At 51.5% G+C, this 17,700-nt stretch overlaps 1 protein-coding gene across 14 annotated transcripts in view; it reads right to left on the bottom strand.

Annotated features, from left to right (window-relative positions):
- Positions 1–7,239: 7,239 nt before the first annotated feature.
- Positions 7,240–17,700, bottom strand: part of PLEKHA7 (pleckstrin homology domain containing A7) — a 212,477-nt gene continuing 202,016 nt past the window's right edge. For 9 of the 14 annotated variants that reach the window (XM_073882837.1, XM_073882838.1, XM_073882841.1 and 6 more), the window contains 5 exons: positions 15,741–15,899; positions 13,212–13,345; positions 12,275–12,417; positions 10,594–10,704; positions 7,240–8,668 (listed from right to left, as the gene is read on the bottom strand). In XM_073882837.1, coding sequence (XP_073738938.1) covers positions 10,604–10,704; positions 12,275–12,417; positions 13,212–13,345; positions 15,741–15,899 — 537 coding nt within the window. In that variant the 3' untranslated portion in view covers positions 7,240–8,668; positions 10,594–10,603. The remainder of the gene's footprint in view (positions 8,669–10,593; positions 10,705–12,274; positions 12,418–13,211; positions 13,346–15,740; positions 15,900–17,700) is intronic. The other 5 variants (XM_073882840.1, XM_025894370.2, XR_012375347.1 and 2 more) reach the window with 4 other exon arrangements.

Below are 17,700 nucleotides of genomic sequence, written 5' to 3'. Positions count from 1 at the left end.
AAGCCCTCTCTGTATCCACCTCCCCGCCGTCCCCCCGCCCCCCCCGCCCCAGAACGTCAACGAAAAGGTCAAGGGAATTTTCCTCCCCTTTAAATGGAATGAATCTTTCTTGGACCCAGAAAGAATTATTTATCAGGTGTTCATGGCACTCCGAGTGCCTTTACAGGGCCCAGCCCTGCTCTTGAGGCACAACAGACAACTTTCTTCCTGAAAGCTCAGTTTATAGGCCAACTTCAAAGCCCAGGTCCTCAGCGCAGGGCACGAGGCTCCAGTTTGGGAATTGACATCAAAGGGGCAGGCGCAGGTTGATCTGATGTCAGATGGGCAGCCGCAGGGCTGCAGGGGGAGGCCTCAGAGGATCTGCCAGTCCTCCGCCCCTGGAGAGTTCAGGGAGGCAGCCTGGCAGGGGCACGGCCTTGTGAACCCCAACTTCAAAAGCCCTGGGCAATTTTCACCTGCTGCCGGCACCTGTCTAAAATGGCAGACAGGGGCGCCTGGGTGGCTTAGTTGGTTGAGCACCTAACTCTTGGTTTCTGCTCAGGTCCTCTGAGAAGGATCCATGAGAGCTTGACTTCTCAGGGATCGTGAGGTCAAGCCCCGCATCCGGCTCAGCGGGAGTCTGCTTGGATACTTTCCCCCTCTGCCCCTACCCAACCCCCGTCAAATAAATAAATCTTTTAAAAAAAATAAATAAAATGGCAGACAGACAGTGGAGGGCAGCAGACTGGGGATAACAGATGACCCTGAACCTGTTTATCCTGACAAACCAGGGAAAGGAGATGGCAGAAATGTGGAAGAACCACCTGGAGCTCCGCTGTTCACAATAAGGATCACACATGAGGGCAAAGCAGCAGAGTGAACAGGGGCTGAGTGCTCCCACACCAGCAACAGGGTCCGAGCATGATCTCATCCAGTCCTCAGGATCACCCAGGAAGGGGGGTACTATGATTTCCATCTCTCAGAGGAGGAAACAGAAACTTAGGGAGGTTCAGGAACTTGCCCAAGAGTTAATAAGGGTAGCTTTGATTTCCACACTCCCTCCTTACCTACTACTCAGGGAACTTACAGCGATGCTCTCCGGGAGCTAGAATATAAAACACCTAACAGAGCAGAGCAGAGATAGGCAAAGTCATCTGAAGAAGCAAGGAGGCTCCCTGGCCAACAAGCCTTGACTTCTTTCTCTCATTCAGTGTTCAACACATTATTTCTTAGCCCCTTCTTGTGGCAAACATCATTCTGGGCCCTAGGGATAATTTGAACAAGACAATACCCTTGCTCTCATCATGAAGCATATATTCTTGTGAGGGAGACAGGCAATGAATAAGTAAACAAAGAATAAGAGTGTGATATGTATTAAATGATCATAACTTAAACGCAGGTGAGTAACATATTTTTTTTTTCTAATGCTTCCTATGGGGCCAGAAACTATGCTTAGCATTTTCTGTGTAATAACATTTGATCCTCACAACAACTCTACTGAGGTTAGTTGCTAATATAAACCTTTATTTTACAGGTGAGAAAACCGAGGCATGAAGAGGTTAAGTAACTTGCCCAAGGTCACAGCTGACCAAATGGAGCAACCAGGATTAGATTCCAGGCTGCCTGGCTCCAAAGCCTGTGCTTGTTACCTATGCCTCCTGACTGCCTCCTTTCCATGGTGTCAACCTACTCACAGGAGACTGGCTAGCCACAGTCACAGAGGAAGGGAGCACCTGAGGGCTGGTGCATTTTATTCTGTCCTGAGAGAGGAAGCCCTGCTCCAGAAACATGGGCATCAGGTCTTGGGATGGGAGCATCCTACAGTGGAGACAGGACCTCAGCTGATGCTGCTCAGTGACACCAGGATTGTCCAAGACTGCCCTGGTCCCAAGACTACCAGGCAACCTTCCAAGGAAGACATGGCCTCGGGAAGGGGGTGTGTGTCAGTGAACACTAGAGGCCTGGCAGTTAGGTTCTCACCCAATTTTCTCCATCTGTCTTCTGAGCCCAGTGTGATCGTTGCCCTGAGAAACAGCCCAACTCTTGCTGCTGACAAATCTGGTTTCTGAGCCCCGAAGTCCAGGGACAGAGGGCTGGGTCAAGCATGCCAAAGTAACACCTCTCCCTGGGGCCCCCAGGAGACGCTCACTGTCAAATCACAGCCATGGTGGTAGCTTTCATGTGCTGAGCACATATTACTCAGTGGGTGCTGTGTTAGGCACTCTCCCGTAGGCCTCTCTGCAGGCTATCCATGAGCTCATCGTTCTTACCAGATGCAATTCTATTTCAAGTAACCCAGAATCCCGGGCCATAGGACTGCCCCTCTTTCCAAGGTAACAGCAGGCAATATAATGGTTAAAAGCTCTCTGGAGTCAGATACAAGCTGAAATTTCTACCCAGTTGCTTACTAGTCATGGAGCCATTGTGCCTCAGTTTTCTCCTGTGTAGTATGGGAACAATAATACCTACAGTCTGGGTAGGATAGATTATGTGACCAGATCAAAGAAAGCCTAAAATCCCAGGGGAGGGATAAATCTTATTTCTCACTCCCTCGAAGTTAGCTGCAGACCTCGGGGCCTCTCCTGGGCAGCCCCTCCCAAGTGGAGACTTAGGACCAGTTAGCTTGCATCTTGTGGCTGCACTTTTCAGAATATGTGGCTCCCAGATGGCCACTGCGGAGGAAAAGAAAGCTCGAGGGAGCCACACGGGCTCTTAAATGCTTCAGTGTGGCTGTAGGAGAATGATGAGAGGGTCTTGGGCTAGACAGTCTCCAAAGATGGCCACTGTCCATGCCTTCCCTTCTGGTCCGTGCATGCCACACTCTACCCTTCAGGAGGCTGAGTCTATTTCCCTCCCCTTTAATCTGGCTAGCCCTGAGCCTTGCCTTGTTTAGAAAATGTGGAGAAAGTGACCCTATGCCAATCCCAGAGTTGGCAGCTCAGATCCAGAGTCCAACTGCCCCGAGACCTTCCTGCTGTCAGAAAGACCAAGCACCGGCCTGGAGAGACTGTGTGGAAAGATGGAGAGGCCCAGCCAGCTCCCAGCTGGGGTGCCAGACATGTGAGGGAAGAACCCCTGCCTTGCACATCCCACGCCTACAATCACTGCATGGAGAAAATCTGCCCAGCTGAACCCAGTCCAGACAGCAGAATCACAAGAAATAAGACATGGTCTGGGGCCAGTTGGAGGAGACAGAGAGAATGTGAGTCCCCATGGACAGAGGACCTGAGTAGGAGCTTGAAGAGGCTTCTCCCCAGAGTGAACCAGAGCATGCACAGCTCTGCTTTGGGGCCCATGAGACACAAAATTAGAGAGCAAAAGATCTTCCATTCATGTACAGATGCAGCCTTGGAGGGGTGCGGGGGGGTTGGCCAGGGAAAGATCCACAGAGACAATCACCTGTCTGGCACTTCAGGGCTCTGCAGCCTGGGGAGGGGGCTACAAGCTAGGTATCTCTCCTGAGGCACAGAGGCAGTGGCCTCATGGCCAAGAGGCATCAAGAAGCTGTAAGTAGAAGCAGAAGTAGAACTTGACAGGACTATTGTGAGCTCCTGTGAGATATGCCTGGGGACGCCCTGAAAAAGACCAGGGAGGACCTGGGCAGAGGCCCCACACAGTGGGCAGAAGGGGTCAGAGGCCACGAAAGCTGCAGTTACTGTCACTGGGCCCTCATGTGTGCCCACCTGTCTCACGTGGTCCCAGGAAACACAGGTAACAGCAAGAAGGCCTGAAAGTAACAGCAAGATGTTGGTGTGTGTGTGAAACCCCTTCGCCGGCGCCTGGAATTAGGCAGGAGGAATCTGAGGAGGGCTGGTCTTCCCGCAACTCTGGGCAGAGAAGATTCCCAAAGAACTTCTTATTAATGGGATTCGGACTCTGTTTTGACCTCCACGGGCCATAGTCTTCTAAGGCTGGGGATTTGGCAAGGAGATTAAATGGGTTTTGCTAAGATGCCCAGAGTCTACATTCTCCTGGCATAGGACCTAATTTTCTAGCTCCTCCCAGGGACAAGTCTGCCTCTGAACCTGGATTCGAGGTTTAGGAAGGAGATGTTCTCTAGATCCAAGAGGCCTCCAGAGGCAAACAGGGATTTGGACCAACAGTGAGCCAGGGATTCAAAGGGGGCTGTTGAGCCTTCGGGGGGGCAAGGAGAACACCTGCTATGTGTGGGGAAAATAGACTTTGTGGAAGCTTCCAGGGCCCAGGGCCAGGATGGAGAGAGGAACCACTGCTACAGCCCACACAATTAGCAAAATGCTGCAAGATGTCAAGTCAGTTAAGGATCGAGATGCGGCTCAGGGCTCTGGGAAAGCATCTGCGACTGATTAGTGATGTCAACTAAAGGGCTGAGGACAATGGGAGCCTCGTGTCTGACTCTGTGACCTCAGCTGAGGGACTGTGTCTCATTCCCTCTCAGTTCTAAAGCAGAGTGTGGGAGAAAGCTAGCAGCCGAGCAGTCAGGAGCCCCTTATTCATGAAGCTAAAACCTTCATTTATCAGGAGGCACTCTCAGCAAGTGCTTTTTCTGGCTCTCCATGTAAAAGCCTTTGAGAAGCTCAGCTGGGGAGGCTCTGACCCCTAAGCTGGACCCAGTGAGTTCAGAGGGGTCCTTTTTAGGATCCTTTTTTAGGGGCTGCTCCAAAGCCCAGCCCTTCTGGGGCTCGTCCACACCCTCCAACCATGACCTGCACCCTTCACGGCAGGCCCACCCCCACGTGCGCCCTGCTTCCAGCCTCATCTGCATTTAACATCCCTTGTTGGGCTGTGGCAGAGAATACTCAACAGACTCATATTAAAAATGCCCTTTAAAATTCAAAAGCTTTGAACTAAAGAAATATCTCAAGAAGTTTTCATGGAAAGTTCAGCTCCATGGGTTCAATTCACTACACTTAGATGCACCTTTTCAAATAATAGGGAAAAAAATGTAACAGGGTCAGACCCAATCAATATGCTTGTTCAAACAGAATTGCAGGGACTGTGATGTGCACACATTTTGTACTCTGCCTTTGTACCCCGCTCTGAAGAAAGGTTTCTTTGCTCGGAGAGCAATAAAAGCGATAGCCTTTGGAGTGGAGGCGGCAAAGCAATGGTATGTTTACCGGCCCGGGAAGGGCTGCCATTTTTTCCCAACCCCACAGCCTTGTCTCTTTGTTCTTTTCAAAACGGCACGAAACCCACATGGGTAAAGTCCCTCAAGCATCCCGGCGTCTGATGCTGAATCAGAAGCAGGGGGCTCCCAGAATTTGCCTACCATGTCTCAGAAATGTGATTTGTGGATTAGACAAATAATTTGCTGCTTCTTTCCTACCCTTGGTGCGAACACAAAAGGACATGCCATGGTTACATACTGTAACCACAGGTGGAGGAAAATTCCAAAGCCCAAAATGGGTTCTTGTCTAGCTGAGCCAGGGTCCACATCCACCCCCACCCCTGCCATCCCCAAACTGACTTTGGGCAGATAGAGGGTTCCCTGGCCTTGGGCTGTAATTTATAATAGCCAGGAAAATTCTAGAGAACTCAGTGTAATGGAAGACCACAGCCAAGGGGTTAGAGGGAGGCAAACAGGCTCAGGGAAGTTTCTACTCTCACAGCCAGCCATGACGGCAGGCAGAGAGAGGATGATAGGGAGCAAACAAAAGGTTTTCAGCATCTACACTAGTCTGGGGACCTCTATCTCACGTGCACTCAGAAATGCAGGTGCAACTCAGCTTTATCACTGAACAATGCCCTGGACATGTTGAGGACCTGGGCAGTTCAGGAAGCTAAAGTGGGAATTATCCCTAACCCTCACCGCATACTAGATCCTAAAGTGTTCCCATCGGTTTCTGCTAAAATTAGATAGACATCCTGAACTCAACTTAAAGTTACAACTCGGGAGGGGATGTTGCAAATGGATGCAGGAGCAGCATTTGTCAATCACGATCCCGTTGTTTAAAACTCTGCTCAGAAAAAAAACAAAAATCAATCAATCAATCAATCAAACTCTGCTCAGGCCCTGTGCCCCTGTTAAGAAGCAAAGCTGGAATCGCTAGGCCACATGGGGTTTTCCGGACTGGTCCCCCCCTGGAAGGTCCCCAGTTGGCACGTGCTTTCACAGGTGGCCCCATCTTACCTCAAGTAACGAATCCTCTTGAGAGGGTTGAGAATGGGCCCTGTTGCCTGCTTACACATCACGCGGCTGGAGCATGCCTCTTCCAAACCACACATGCTCTTCATGGAGTCTGAGTTGAGGGCCTGTCATGCTCCCTGTAGACTGAAGTTTGGGTCACAGTTCATACAGAAGAGGCTACCCCTTCTCCTGGCTGAGCTGGAGAGAACAGAGAGCCGCCTCATTCCCTCCTACACAGGATTGTATGTGTGAAACAGAAACTGAGACCAACAAACAGAAGAAAAAAGCGGACATGTTTTTGCTGGAAAAAAAAGGCTGTGTCTACCGATGGCCACTCTGTGTGTAGGGAGTATTGGTTCCTGTATCTTTTTTTTTTTTTAATTTTTTAACTTTTGCACTCAGTTATTGAGGACTCTGCTCTCCCATGCCTCCCTCCCCCGCCCAACCTCTTTCATCTGTTATGGAGAGATCTCCACATAATGCTTAAAACCAGGGAGTTATTTTATTTTAAAATTCAAAAAGAGATCAGTAGCTAAAAAGCAGCAGTGTTCCTTGCTCAGAATGCCTTGGAATCTATTCTCCCCAGTTTAAACAGTTGGGAAGTCCCTCTAAACCTTGGGTATTCTTCTTGGCAATAGAGAAAAACTGCCATAACAACAAACTTGGAAATACACACATCCCAAGCTGAACTGGCCTCTTGGCTTCTGTTTTAAGCCTACATCACAAGTCAAAATGAATTAAATACAAATCCAGTTTGCAATGGTCCGTCACTAACCCGCCTCACTAGAACAAGCCGGCGGCGTGTGGACTAGAAAGGGTCCCCTGGCATCCCTCTTGCTATCTTGGATTGCAGTCTGCCTGCCAAACCAACCCCACGCGGGAGTCCACAGCCCAGATGCCCCTCAACTGGGGTGGGGGTGGGCAGCCACTGTGAGCAAATGCTGAAGCCCCACCAAGGGCCCAAAAGCACAGGCCTTCTTCCCCCAGGGCCTCCGAAGTCAATCAAGTGTCAAGAACTATCAGCAGGAGAAACTTGTCATAGGTGAACACAAGCAAGATCGAGAACTGACACTGGGGATTTTCCAAAGAAATGGAAAAAAACTAATACAGGCCACTTATGAGGACAGAGCCAGCAAGAAGCAGGAAGCATATCAGGTTAATATTTTAATCTGTACATCACTTTTTTTTTTTGCAAACCATTACACTTTTATTTAAATTAACTTTTTCTTGCAAAATATTCATTTCATTTTTCCAACAAAATCTTATAAAGGCAAAAATAATATCTTATTTTGGCAAATGTCATGAAGTTGATCCTGGCAGCATATGGAGTTAGTTAAAAATAGACAGCAATGTCTAAATATAGTTAAGATTTTTTTTTTCCGACCATAGTCAAAGACAAATTTTCATTTAAAGTGTGGCCCCACCCAATGGAGGTTGGTTTTTGTTTTTTTTTTTTTCCTTAAAACATCATTTTCTGTATGCAGAATATCATGAGCTCATGACTTAACTAAAGGGCCACAAACACTGTGCCTGGCTTGGCAGCCCCCTCCTCATTGGAGACAGGAAGTCAAGTCCAAATCCTACTGCCTTCCATCAGGGATGTTGGGGGCACACTGCCTGCCCTCTGGCCACCAGACCATGTCCTGGGGAAGCTGACCTAGGTTCTCCAGGGCAGGCAGCAAAGCCCTATCACAGCCTAGTGTGGAGTCAGGGAGTTTTAGGTAGACGCCACCCAGTGTGAAGTTTATTGCTTATGATACAACAAAAGGTGCTTCCTCTCACCTTTTCTGTGTTTCAAAATGTATATATGTATTTTTTTAATTAAAGCAAACTGTTCTGTTTTTCCCAAGAAGAGCCCTTTGCTGAGAGAGCCTCATGAACAGATTGGGAGCCAAACCTCTTAAATACACTACCGCCCCTAAACCAAACCCAAGGACCAAGGCACAGACTTGGGTTCCAAATGGCAGCCTGGTGGAGCTTCCCCATCCAGAGCTGGTTATCTGGCTAGGTCAGAGACAGCTGACCTCTGCAGCTAAGGATACCTCTTACCCCAGATAGCACGCCAATGAGCCCAATGCTGGACTCCACTGGAAGCACATATCAAATCCAACCTTCACCTGAGTTCACTGGATGTTGGACTGGCCTCTGCCTGCCCCGCCCTTCTCCCAAACCCACACCTACCACCCACACGGTACCTGAATCTGTATGTGCAGCTCCCAAATCCTGCATCCTCACCTTTCCAGCCACTCAGCCCTTGAGGTGAACATTATAAAATACATTCTGATTCTAAAATACAGCGTCAGTATTTTACAGTGTGTATCAAAAGTGCCTTTGTCATATGTAAAAAGGAGTCTGAACTAAAACAAATCGGGGGGTGGGGGTGGTTGTTAGGACCTAGCCCTATGGTGAACTCCTCCCAGTTGGTGGGCTGCTCCTTCCTCCAGCCAGAACCCCTGCTGAGCTGGAAGGGGTTTCCTTGGGGGAAGGAAGATCAATCTTCTCGGAAGAAACTGGTTCCACTGGGTCCCTGGCTCCAACTTCTCCTTTGCACGTTGGGTCACGGGTCAGTCACTGCCTGGGCTGGCAAAAAGCACAGGACACAGTGAGGGGCTGGCAGGATCCCAGCCCACATCTGGGGAGCAGGCAGTGGGCATGTCTGTGTACGCACACAACAGGGAATGGCAGGCTGACAAGACAGAGAGCAGCTGAGCAGGGGGCTGGGGCAATGCGGCCGCTGCTGGGGGACCCTCAGCTTCTAGGACTCATGGGCCCTGGGCCCCACCCTTTCTTCACTCCTACTACTTCCAGAAAGTTTTGCCAGACACATGCTGGCCCCTAGACTGGGTCTCTGCTCTGATAGGGCAAAAGGCCTGAGCAAAGAGGACTCTGGGGTCAGTTCTGGCCCTGCCCTTCATTCACTGAGTCACTCTGAGTAACGCTCACTCTCAGCCTCCATGAGTCTCATTTTTTTAACCTAAAAACAGAATGGTCATACCCACCTCCTAGTGAGGATTTACCCTAACAGGAGGGCAAACGGGAATGTGGATGCACTCTGAAAAAAGCATTAAAGGCCTGTCTCACAACTATGGGGGTGTCAAAAGCCAGGAAGAACAGGGCCTCTCCCCTGCCTCTCCGTGGCCTGGCATGGTGTCACCACAGCAGGAGAAATCCACACACCCTACTGTGGCCCCAACAGGTCCCTGTGGCCTTTACAAAGGACGTGGCTGGAGCATTTCCCTGTGGTTCTTCAGTCACGGGGTCTCTAATGCACACTTTCTGAGAGCCTGGCCCAAGCAGACCAACCTCTTCCTTCCACCCTCAGGCTGGCAGGGCACCAGGCTGGGGAACACCTGCTGAAAATCACGAACCCCACCCCCAATGCACACACTCTCTGTCCCTCCCTTCTCCAGACACCTAGAGCTCCTGGGGGTGGCCCAGATGAGTCCACCGTGGTGACAGGGAACAAAGGCTCTGAACTCGCACCGTAAGGGTTCAAACCCTGGCTCTGACACTTGCAGCTTCAACTCCTTGGGCAAGTCCCTCAAGGTCTCTGAGCTTCATTTCCTCATCTATAAAATGGGGGTGAGTATCTTCATAGGGTGGTTGTGTGGATCGAAGGAGAGGCTTAGCACGATGCCTGGCACATAGCAGGTACTCAGCTATGCCAACCGTTAAGTACATACAGAGGAAAGAAAGGGCAACCCTACAAACTGATGGCAAGATGGAATGTCAGCGAGAGGACTGCTGAGACTTCTGGTCTGACCCTCCCCTGTCCGGGTGAGGCAAGCGGGCTCAGGCCAAGAACTCACCACAAGACTGGACCAGATGCTGGGCCTCCTGGCTCCTAATCCCTCCCTGCCTCTCACCACTAAATGCTCTCATGGGGAGGCCCCACAAGGCATGGTCCCAGAACATTCTGAATGCTGAGGGCCAACTTCACAGTGTCTTGGGTGGCCTGCCCCTGAAGCTTCCCTCCCTCTCCCCTTCCTGAGGTGCTCAAGTGCCGGGAAGGGCAGTCCTAGTCCTTGCTCTGACCCCAGTTCCATTTGGGCCTGGAGTGAGCCTCCATCTCCTCACTGGGCCCGTTTCCGGGGTTTTTCTGGTCTTCCAGCTCTTCCAATTCTCTGGCCAAAGCCCAGAGAAGCTGAGACCTACTCTTCCACCCCAAGCTGGCAGCCTGGCCTGCACTGGCACCTTGGGGCACTGGGCTCCCTGCAGGGAAGAGAGCTGGGGAGAGGGAAGACCGTTCTAGCTTCTCTTTCAGGGAAGCAGGGCACTTGGATCACCAAGCCTCTCCTGTAGCAAAGCCACTGAGAGCTGAGTTCCTAAAAACCATCCATCCCCCACCCGCCTGCCAGTCAGGGCGGTCTCCCCAGCGGCCACTTTGCCTGCGGAAGGAAGCAGGAAGCGTCAGCAGGTGGCGCTGCAATCTTCCTGGCGGCGGCCGAGGGGAGGGGAGGGCATGCTCGGTGCTAGGGGAGGGGCAGGCCAGTCAGGGCTCTTACTTGGAAGGTGTTAGACAAAGGTGTAGTGGAGTCCGTTGCTTAAAGGGGGGTAAGGTGGCACCGTCCTGGAGGACAGGAGGGCTTTAGGCGGGAGGAGGGCCAGCTGCTGCGCTAGACGGACACACAGGAATTAAGCGGGGTGTTAGGCTCCTCATCTGCTCCCTGCAGCACCAGATGCCCCACACTCGGCAGGGCTGCAGTGCGCGGGCCACGCTGCCCACCAATGGCCTGGGCAGCACACCCATGGGGCCCGGTGGGGGCCTGGCTGGCACTGGCCCGCAGTTCCCAGATATGCCCCTGAGCTAGAGAGAGGGAGCCAGAGTAAGGAAAGGCTGTGGCAAAGGTGGCCACTCGGTGGGGAGGTGCAGGAGGCCCTGCTAATTGCCTGCAGGGTGTGTGCGCCAGGGCAGGCTTGCCTGCCAACCGTAAGGAAGCCGAGGTCCATGTGGGTAGGGCAAGCACAGGCTAGATACCTTATGGTGTGGGCAGGGGGAGTATCCCTGCTGGACCCTTCAACATGGAAAGGAGTCAAAATGACCAAGATGGGCCACAGGGAGCCCCCAAGATCACTGGGAGGTGGGGTCTGGGTGAGTCTTCTCTGGTCTCCCCAGCCACACCAACCACCGCTCAGCCCACTTAGCATGTCTTCAAGGGAGTGAGGACAGCAGGGACTGCAGGGACTCTATGCAGGATCACAGCGTGGGGGGAAAAGGGAACAGCTTTCCCCTTGTCCGAGGCCACTCCTGTGGCTTCTCGAAGTGATGTTCACGCTCTGCTCCCCAGACCAGACTTCCAGAGCCAGTCCCCTCAGGATCCATCAGGCCCCACCCTTCATCACTTCCAGACCCTCTGGCCAGGATTGGGGGCCCAGGGGGACCGTGACAGCATTTCAGCCTCTATGATCACATCCTCCCTGGAAGGCCTAGCACACAGCTGGCCATGGGCACTACCCAGACACACAGTGGCCCCTGCATCTGGGGGACAAATAGCACCGGGTCAACTGGGAGGGCACACACAGGGAGCAGAGATGTGGGAGGGAGGAGCCACACGTCTGTTTCCTGAAGAAAAAGCCTTGTACACACACAGACACATACGTGTGCACAGGCACACATACCCCTTCCCATTCCACGGTGTAATTTTTTTCCCCACTGGCCAGCAAAGTCCCACTTCCCAAGTCCTGCTTACTGGCACAGGCCACTCTGAGAAAGGGGACAGTGGCTTTGATTGGGAGCCAAAGCAGGGGTTCCAGGGGGGGCTGGAAGGGCCCCCTTTGCCTTGCCCCAGCAAGAAATCCAAACACCAATGCTTTCCTGCCCCCTTTCTCGTGAAGCCAGAAACCTTCGCCTTGGCCCCTGAGAACCCAGAAAAACCTGTTCTTAACCCACATTCTCAGAGAAAGCTGAACAGCAGCACCACTCCCAGATTTAAGAAGGAGCTAGAGACACCCTCTCCTGGACCTCTTGCCTCTGACACTCCTGAGCCTCAGTTCTCCCACCACCTGCCCCGCCCCACCTCACCTCCCAAGCCCTGGGCTGTTCATGGGACAGGAGAACATGCCACTGCCCCTCAACTACCAAGCCTGACAGCTGGTTTTCTGCAGACTCCCTGACAGGCCATGTTGGGCTCTGAGCCCAAGCAGCAAGTGGGAGCCAGACTTGGAGGCTGGCCTCCTTGGCCTCACCTGCCACCTGCTTGCTGCGCTGGGAGGCCTCGGAGGCCAGCGCGTGGGAGATGTTGATGATACGCGCCTGCTCCAGCAGCTGCGAGTCCAGGTCAGCCACGCTGTTCCGGTCCTGGCCTGATGGCGGCTGTAGGTTGCACATGCTGCAGGAGGGCCAGAAAGCAGGCTTATGGGCCCTCCCCACCCTGGCGTCTGCCCCAGGAGAGGAGGGTCTCCCTAGCCTAGAGGCTCTCATCCTTTTAGGGAGCATCAGATAAACATAGTGCCCTTTCTCTCTAGACAAAGGTGTATGTGCTTCTCCCAAACACCCAGCCACAGCTTTGTTTCTCCTCTGGGGGATCACGGCCTTAAGAAGAGAGTTCTAGCTCTGCGTTCCTATTAAATCTGAAATGAAAGGGCTAACCTAACTCTGAAAGAGAGGCCCTCCAATACCAGCTTTATGCTTCTGAAGCTCCAGGAGGGGCTGAGGAGATAGGAAAGCCTCCCGTCCTGGCTTCCAGGGAAGTGGGCAAGGCCTTTGGCACCTCAGGACAAGGCTGAGCCCCTGGCTCTGGTCTAGGGATCTGTGTGAGGGAACATAGGCTCTAACCCCAGAGGACCAGCCTTGGGGTTGATCTCCAGCTGTGTCCACCTCACTGTCATACTTGGCCCGGCTCCCTACATTTGCCAGCATCACAAGACACAGATCTGGGGGCAAAGGACCACAGTGGCCCTCTATGTGTATTTCAGGACTTGCAGATGACCTAGCAAACCTCCTCACAGATCCAATGGTGCCATTCTGAGAGCCAGCCTGCCCTTTGCAGTAAACAGAGCTTACCTGAGTCAGGGACCTGGCAAAACATGCACCCTAGTCAGCCTGGGCCAGGGCCCAGGTAGTAGAGACACCCCCGGGGTTGGCCTAGCAGGCTGTCAAGACTCAAGCATCGTAAGAGCTGACCTGGAACGAGCAAGGATGTTGCGGATCTTCTCGGCTTTGCGATACCGCGCCTGCAGCTCCTCAAGGCTGGGCGGCTCCTCAGGGTCCAGCTCCACGTAACGCTCAGGGATGGAGACCTTCTCTGGTTTGGCCAGCTGAGAAAAGGACCGGGCGGCGGTGGCAGGTGGGCTCAGATATTGGGTTTAGGATTTGCTCCTCGCCCTGTCCCCCAGCACAAGGAAGCACACGGAGCCCACAGAGTTAAGTAACTTGCTAAGATCAGTGCAGTCCACTGTGGAGTCGGGATCTCAACTGTGTTCTTTCCACCACACCAGATAACCTCCTTCAGGCCAAGGGAAGGGAAGTGGAAAGGCAAGACAGCGAGATTGGAAGCCCTCAGGATAAAATGATTATCCTTAATGCCGCCTTCAATATGAGCTGAGCCCTGCCAACCTACACAGTCACATTGACCCACCGTGTGGTCTCTGCCCCTGCTCTTTCCTCTGCATGGGATGTTCTTCCGTTCACTCCACTGCTTGTGACCCTTTGGACCTCACTTCCAGAAGTCTTCCCTGCCCCTCCCCACTCTACCCCTGGTATCCCGTCCTGTTTTCTGTTTGTCTCTCTGCTGTCTAGTGTAGGGACCTGACACTCAGTAGCCCTTTAGCAAATACTCCTTGGGTGGGTGGTTAGGTGGGTGGATGAAAGGAAATGAGACTGCTTTCTGTCCCTACAGAAGCTCCTCTGCTCTACAGCAAGCAGCCATGCAGTATCCACTGATGGCAAGAGGACAATGTCCCCAGCTCCCCCCAACCAGTCTCTGATGTGAGCCCAGCCCCAACCTCAGCCTGCTGACACCCTGCTTAAACTCAGAATGCTAAAGGCAACTTTTGCATACCCCAGAGAATTTCTTCCTCCTTGAACTACAAAAGCACATTAAATGAGGTTGGTTGAAGCTTCTAAAAACAAGCTAAATCCAATCCCAGGGTAGATCTGGACTTGAATTTAAACCCATGCAGACCTTTCATTCTGGGGAAAGATGGCAAGAAATCAGCTCTTTTCTGTTATTTCCAATGAGGGCAGATCCAGAGGAAGGAAGTAGATTACATTGTAGCAGGAGGGATTTAGGTTAGAGATAAGAAAGGACTTTTTCCCCTGGCTGGCAGGTCAATTAGGACACCACGAAGCATACTTCCATTGCCAAAGCAGCAGGGAGAAGCTTCTTGTGTGAATCTGAGAAAGCAAAGACCTTTGGTTGTTGCAGAGGTGCCAAAGGCGAAAGGTCTGAGGGTGGGGGACCAGCTTCCTTAACCTGTGGAGCCCAAGCTGACCCCAGAACTCAGCAACTCCACAGGTATTAATTTTCCCCCACCCTGCTAAATCTATCCTTCAAGTAGTGAGAACATTTCCTCTTGTATAGTTTCAGGGCATGCCAAATCCTCATACAAATATTTGTAGGGTATCTGTGGACCCCTGTGTACTTCATTCAACAGAGTTGTCACTTGGGAAATATTTACAGAGCACCTACTATGTGCCAGGCCCTGTGCTAGGCACTAAGTGCACAGAGAACCAAACAGCCATAGACACTGTTCTATAGAGCTTACAAACGGCACAATATAGGCCACAGGAGACCTCCCCATGTCTTGAAGACCCTGAATCTGTCACTCTCTTAATTCCTTGCTCTTCCCTTGGGTAAGACACATTCCTGAATGATAGAAGACCGAGGGGTTACTTGTTTTTCTGGGCCTGGCCAGTCATGATGCATTTGTGCCACCAGAGGGCACTAAAAGAACTCAGACCAGAACTACGGCTCCTCCAGGGCAGGAAATTTCACCTGTGATTTTTCAACGCTGCTCACTTCCACAAACCGCCCCCCACCCCCAAGCCTAATTGCCCAAGTTGGCCTCACTGGCCAGTTGCAAGGCCAACTCCTAGTTTTCCGGGGAGCGTTTCCCAATAACAGCTATCTCATCACATGCCTACTACATGTCACATGCCTACTCCATGCCAGGCCCTGTGCTCGTGGTTTTCTGACCACTGCTAATCCTCCAGGCAATGTGCTGAGTCACTTCCTCCTCACCACAACCCACTTTACTGTCCAGGAAACCGAGGCTCAGAGAAGTTAAATGACTTGCCCTCAATTATGGAGATAGAGAGATCACAGATGTGAATCTGCATCAAAATGCCTTGGCTCTGGGGCGCCTGGGTGGCTCGGTCTGTTACGGAACTGCCTTTGGGCCCCGCTCATGATCCCAGGGTCCTGGGATCGAGCCCCGCATCCTGTCCCCTGCTCGGCGGGGAGTCTGCTTCGCTCTCTGCTCGTCCTCTCTCTCTCAAACATAAATAAATAAATAGTCTTAAAAAAAAAAATGCCTTGGCTCCTTTTCCTAACCTCAAGCCGCTATTCATCCCTTCTCCTGGCCTCCCTGAAGCTGAGCTCTGTCCCCATTCAGGACAACCCCCCCCCCCAGGGCCACTGGGAGGGTTGGTGAGGCCACAAGCCAAAGGCTGTCTCTCCTGAGGGGACACGAGGGAAGACCCCACCCTCACCTCTCTGCCGATGTCCAAGTCATAGTGCTGAGGCTCCAGGTCCAGCTCAGTGACAGGCACGGCCGGCACCTTCAACCAGCCCTGGTTTTCCTTGTCCTTTCTCTCCCCTTGCATGGCCCGTTCCAGCAACTGCAGGTCAAAGTCCTGCTCGCGCTTCCACTGGCGACAGAACAAGAAGGGTAAGTGTAGTCACGGTGTGACTGCTGCAAGAGCCAGGCGTGCCCCCTTTCGGATGGGGCCTGCGGGCACCGGGGTCCGTGGGAAGGGGGCCTGTGACCCGTTGGGAAAAAGCTGTGTGACCGTGAGCCCCTCAGCCTCACCTCTGAAACAAGGCTGTAGCTGTGGGACACAGATGGTCCCTGCAGGGTGCTGTAGCTCCACGTAATAGAGGAGGAGACCTCTGCCCCATTTATACGGCCTGATGCCAGGCTGCTGCTTCCTCTCCCATCTGTACCCCAGAGGATTCGCACATACACCTCTAGGGCCCAGTTCTGAGACCCATGACTTCAGACTCACAATGGTCTCCAGAGATACAGGAAGTTTCTAGGTCTAAGAGGGTGACCCCAAAACAGAGCCTTGCGACAGAGCTCCAGAGAAGCTGCCCCATAGCTTGTAGAAGGCTTTCTGGTTCAGGAGCCATATAACTCAGCTCAGAAATGATGGAAAAAACAAGCCCTTTGAGGCCCTGGTAAGCACGTACCAATAGCCAAGACCTTCTCTAATAGGTACTCCCAAGAGGATACATTTAGGGGTGAGGGATATTGTACCCACATCAGGGTAGGGAAGGTCTAGCTTGGGCCTAGGGAGGCAGCTAAACTGCTGCTTACCCAGGCATCTATTTGGGGGCAGATATTTTAAGTTAGAAAAAAAATAAAACTATGTAAAATTGAAATGCTAAATCAAATGCAACATTTCCCAGGCTCTTCCTTAGTATCAGCTATGTAACAAGCATCTCTTCACAGAGGGAAAAACTAAACTGGCCATTTTAAGATCCAGACGAAACCCTGCAACTCTAGAGGGCCTTTCAAATCACCTATGGTCTATGTCCTCACAGGCCTTTGACACTGAGCAGGTTGTTGAGAGGAGGGAACAGGCTCAAAGCCTTTTTTCTTGAGCAGAAACCAAGCAGATGCTTCTTCATCCCAGCAGACCTCCTCCGTCCCACCCCATACATCTCACAGAGCCCCAAGTGGTCATGATTGTCTTTGATGCCCCCTCAAAGTGACCCCAAAGCCCCAAACCCACAGCTATATCAGCACATTTCACCCATTCATGCACAAGCTCTCAATACTGACTCCAAGCCAATATAATTGCCCTTAGGTGATGATTTCCAATTACGGTATGAAAGGATTAGGCATTTGAAGTTTTAAGGATGAAAAATTAATTTTAATGATTTGCAAAGAAAACGCACATTTTCTTACATGCTCACAAGTGCCCCAAATAGAGACAAGTCCTCATTGAAACCCAGCCTGATTGTTTCCACAAACAGGAAAAGTTCACTGGACTCTATGATGTATCCTGGGGAAGAACCACGCCAATCCATTGTCATTAAGCAACACGTTTATTGGCGTTGATGCAGAGACTTACACAAGTCTTTTTTAAGAGAAAAATTACAAGATACTCAAGTTATGATTTTTAGATAATCTTGCTACATTTGAGACATCAGGTTGTAAAAGGTCAGTGTTACCCCAAATAACATTTGCTTATAAAGTTTAAAAGTTACTGGCTTTGCAGCTTTTCAGGATATGAGTATCCTGGGTCTTACCCCTTTGGTATCTGTGCTAACAGCTGCAGAGAGGCCCTCTGAATACAGTGGGAATACAGAACATAATATATTTTGGCATCCGTTCAAATTATTATATACTAGAAACACAAAAAGTTTTCCATAAGACTGGAAGAATTAAAACTGAACCACTTTAGACTTGGTGGGATTTATTTAAACGTGCGATCTCTGAAGCCT

This window comes from Callorhinus ursinus, unplaced genomic scaffold, assembly GCF_003265705.2.
Source record: "Callorhinus ursinus isolate GAN/ISIS: 27379988/994484 unplaced genomic scaffold, GSC_fseal_2.0 scaffold49, whole genome shotgun sequence".
Lineage (NCBI taxonomy): Eukaryota > Metazoa > Chordata > Mammalia > Carnivora > Otariidae > Callorhinus > Callorhinus ursinus.
Note: the sequence above shows the minus strand (reverse complement) of the source record. Positions and strands in the feature narration are given on the sequence as shown.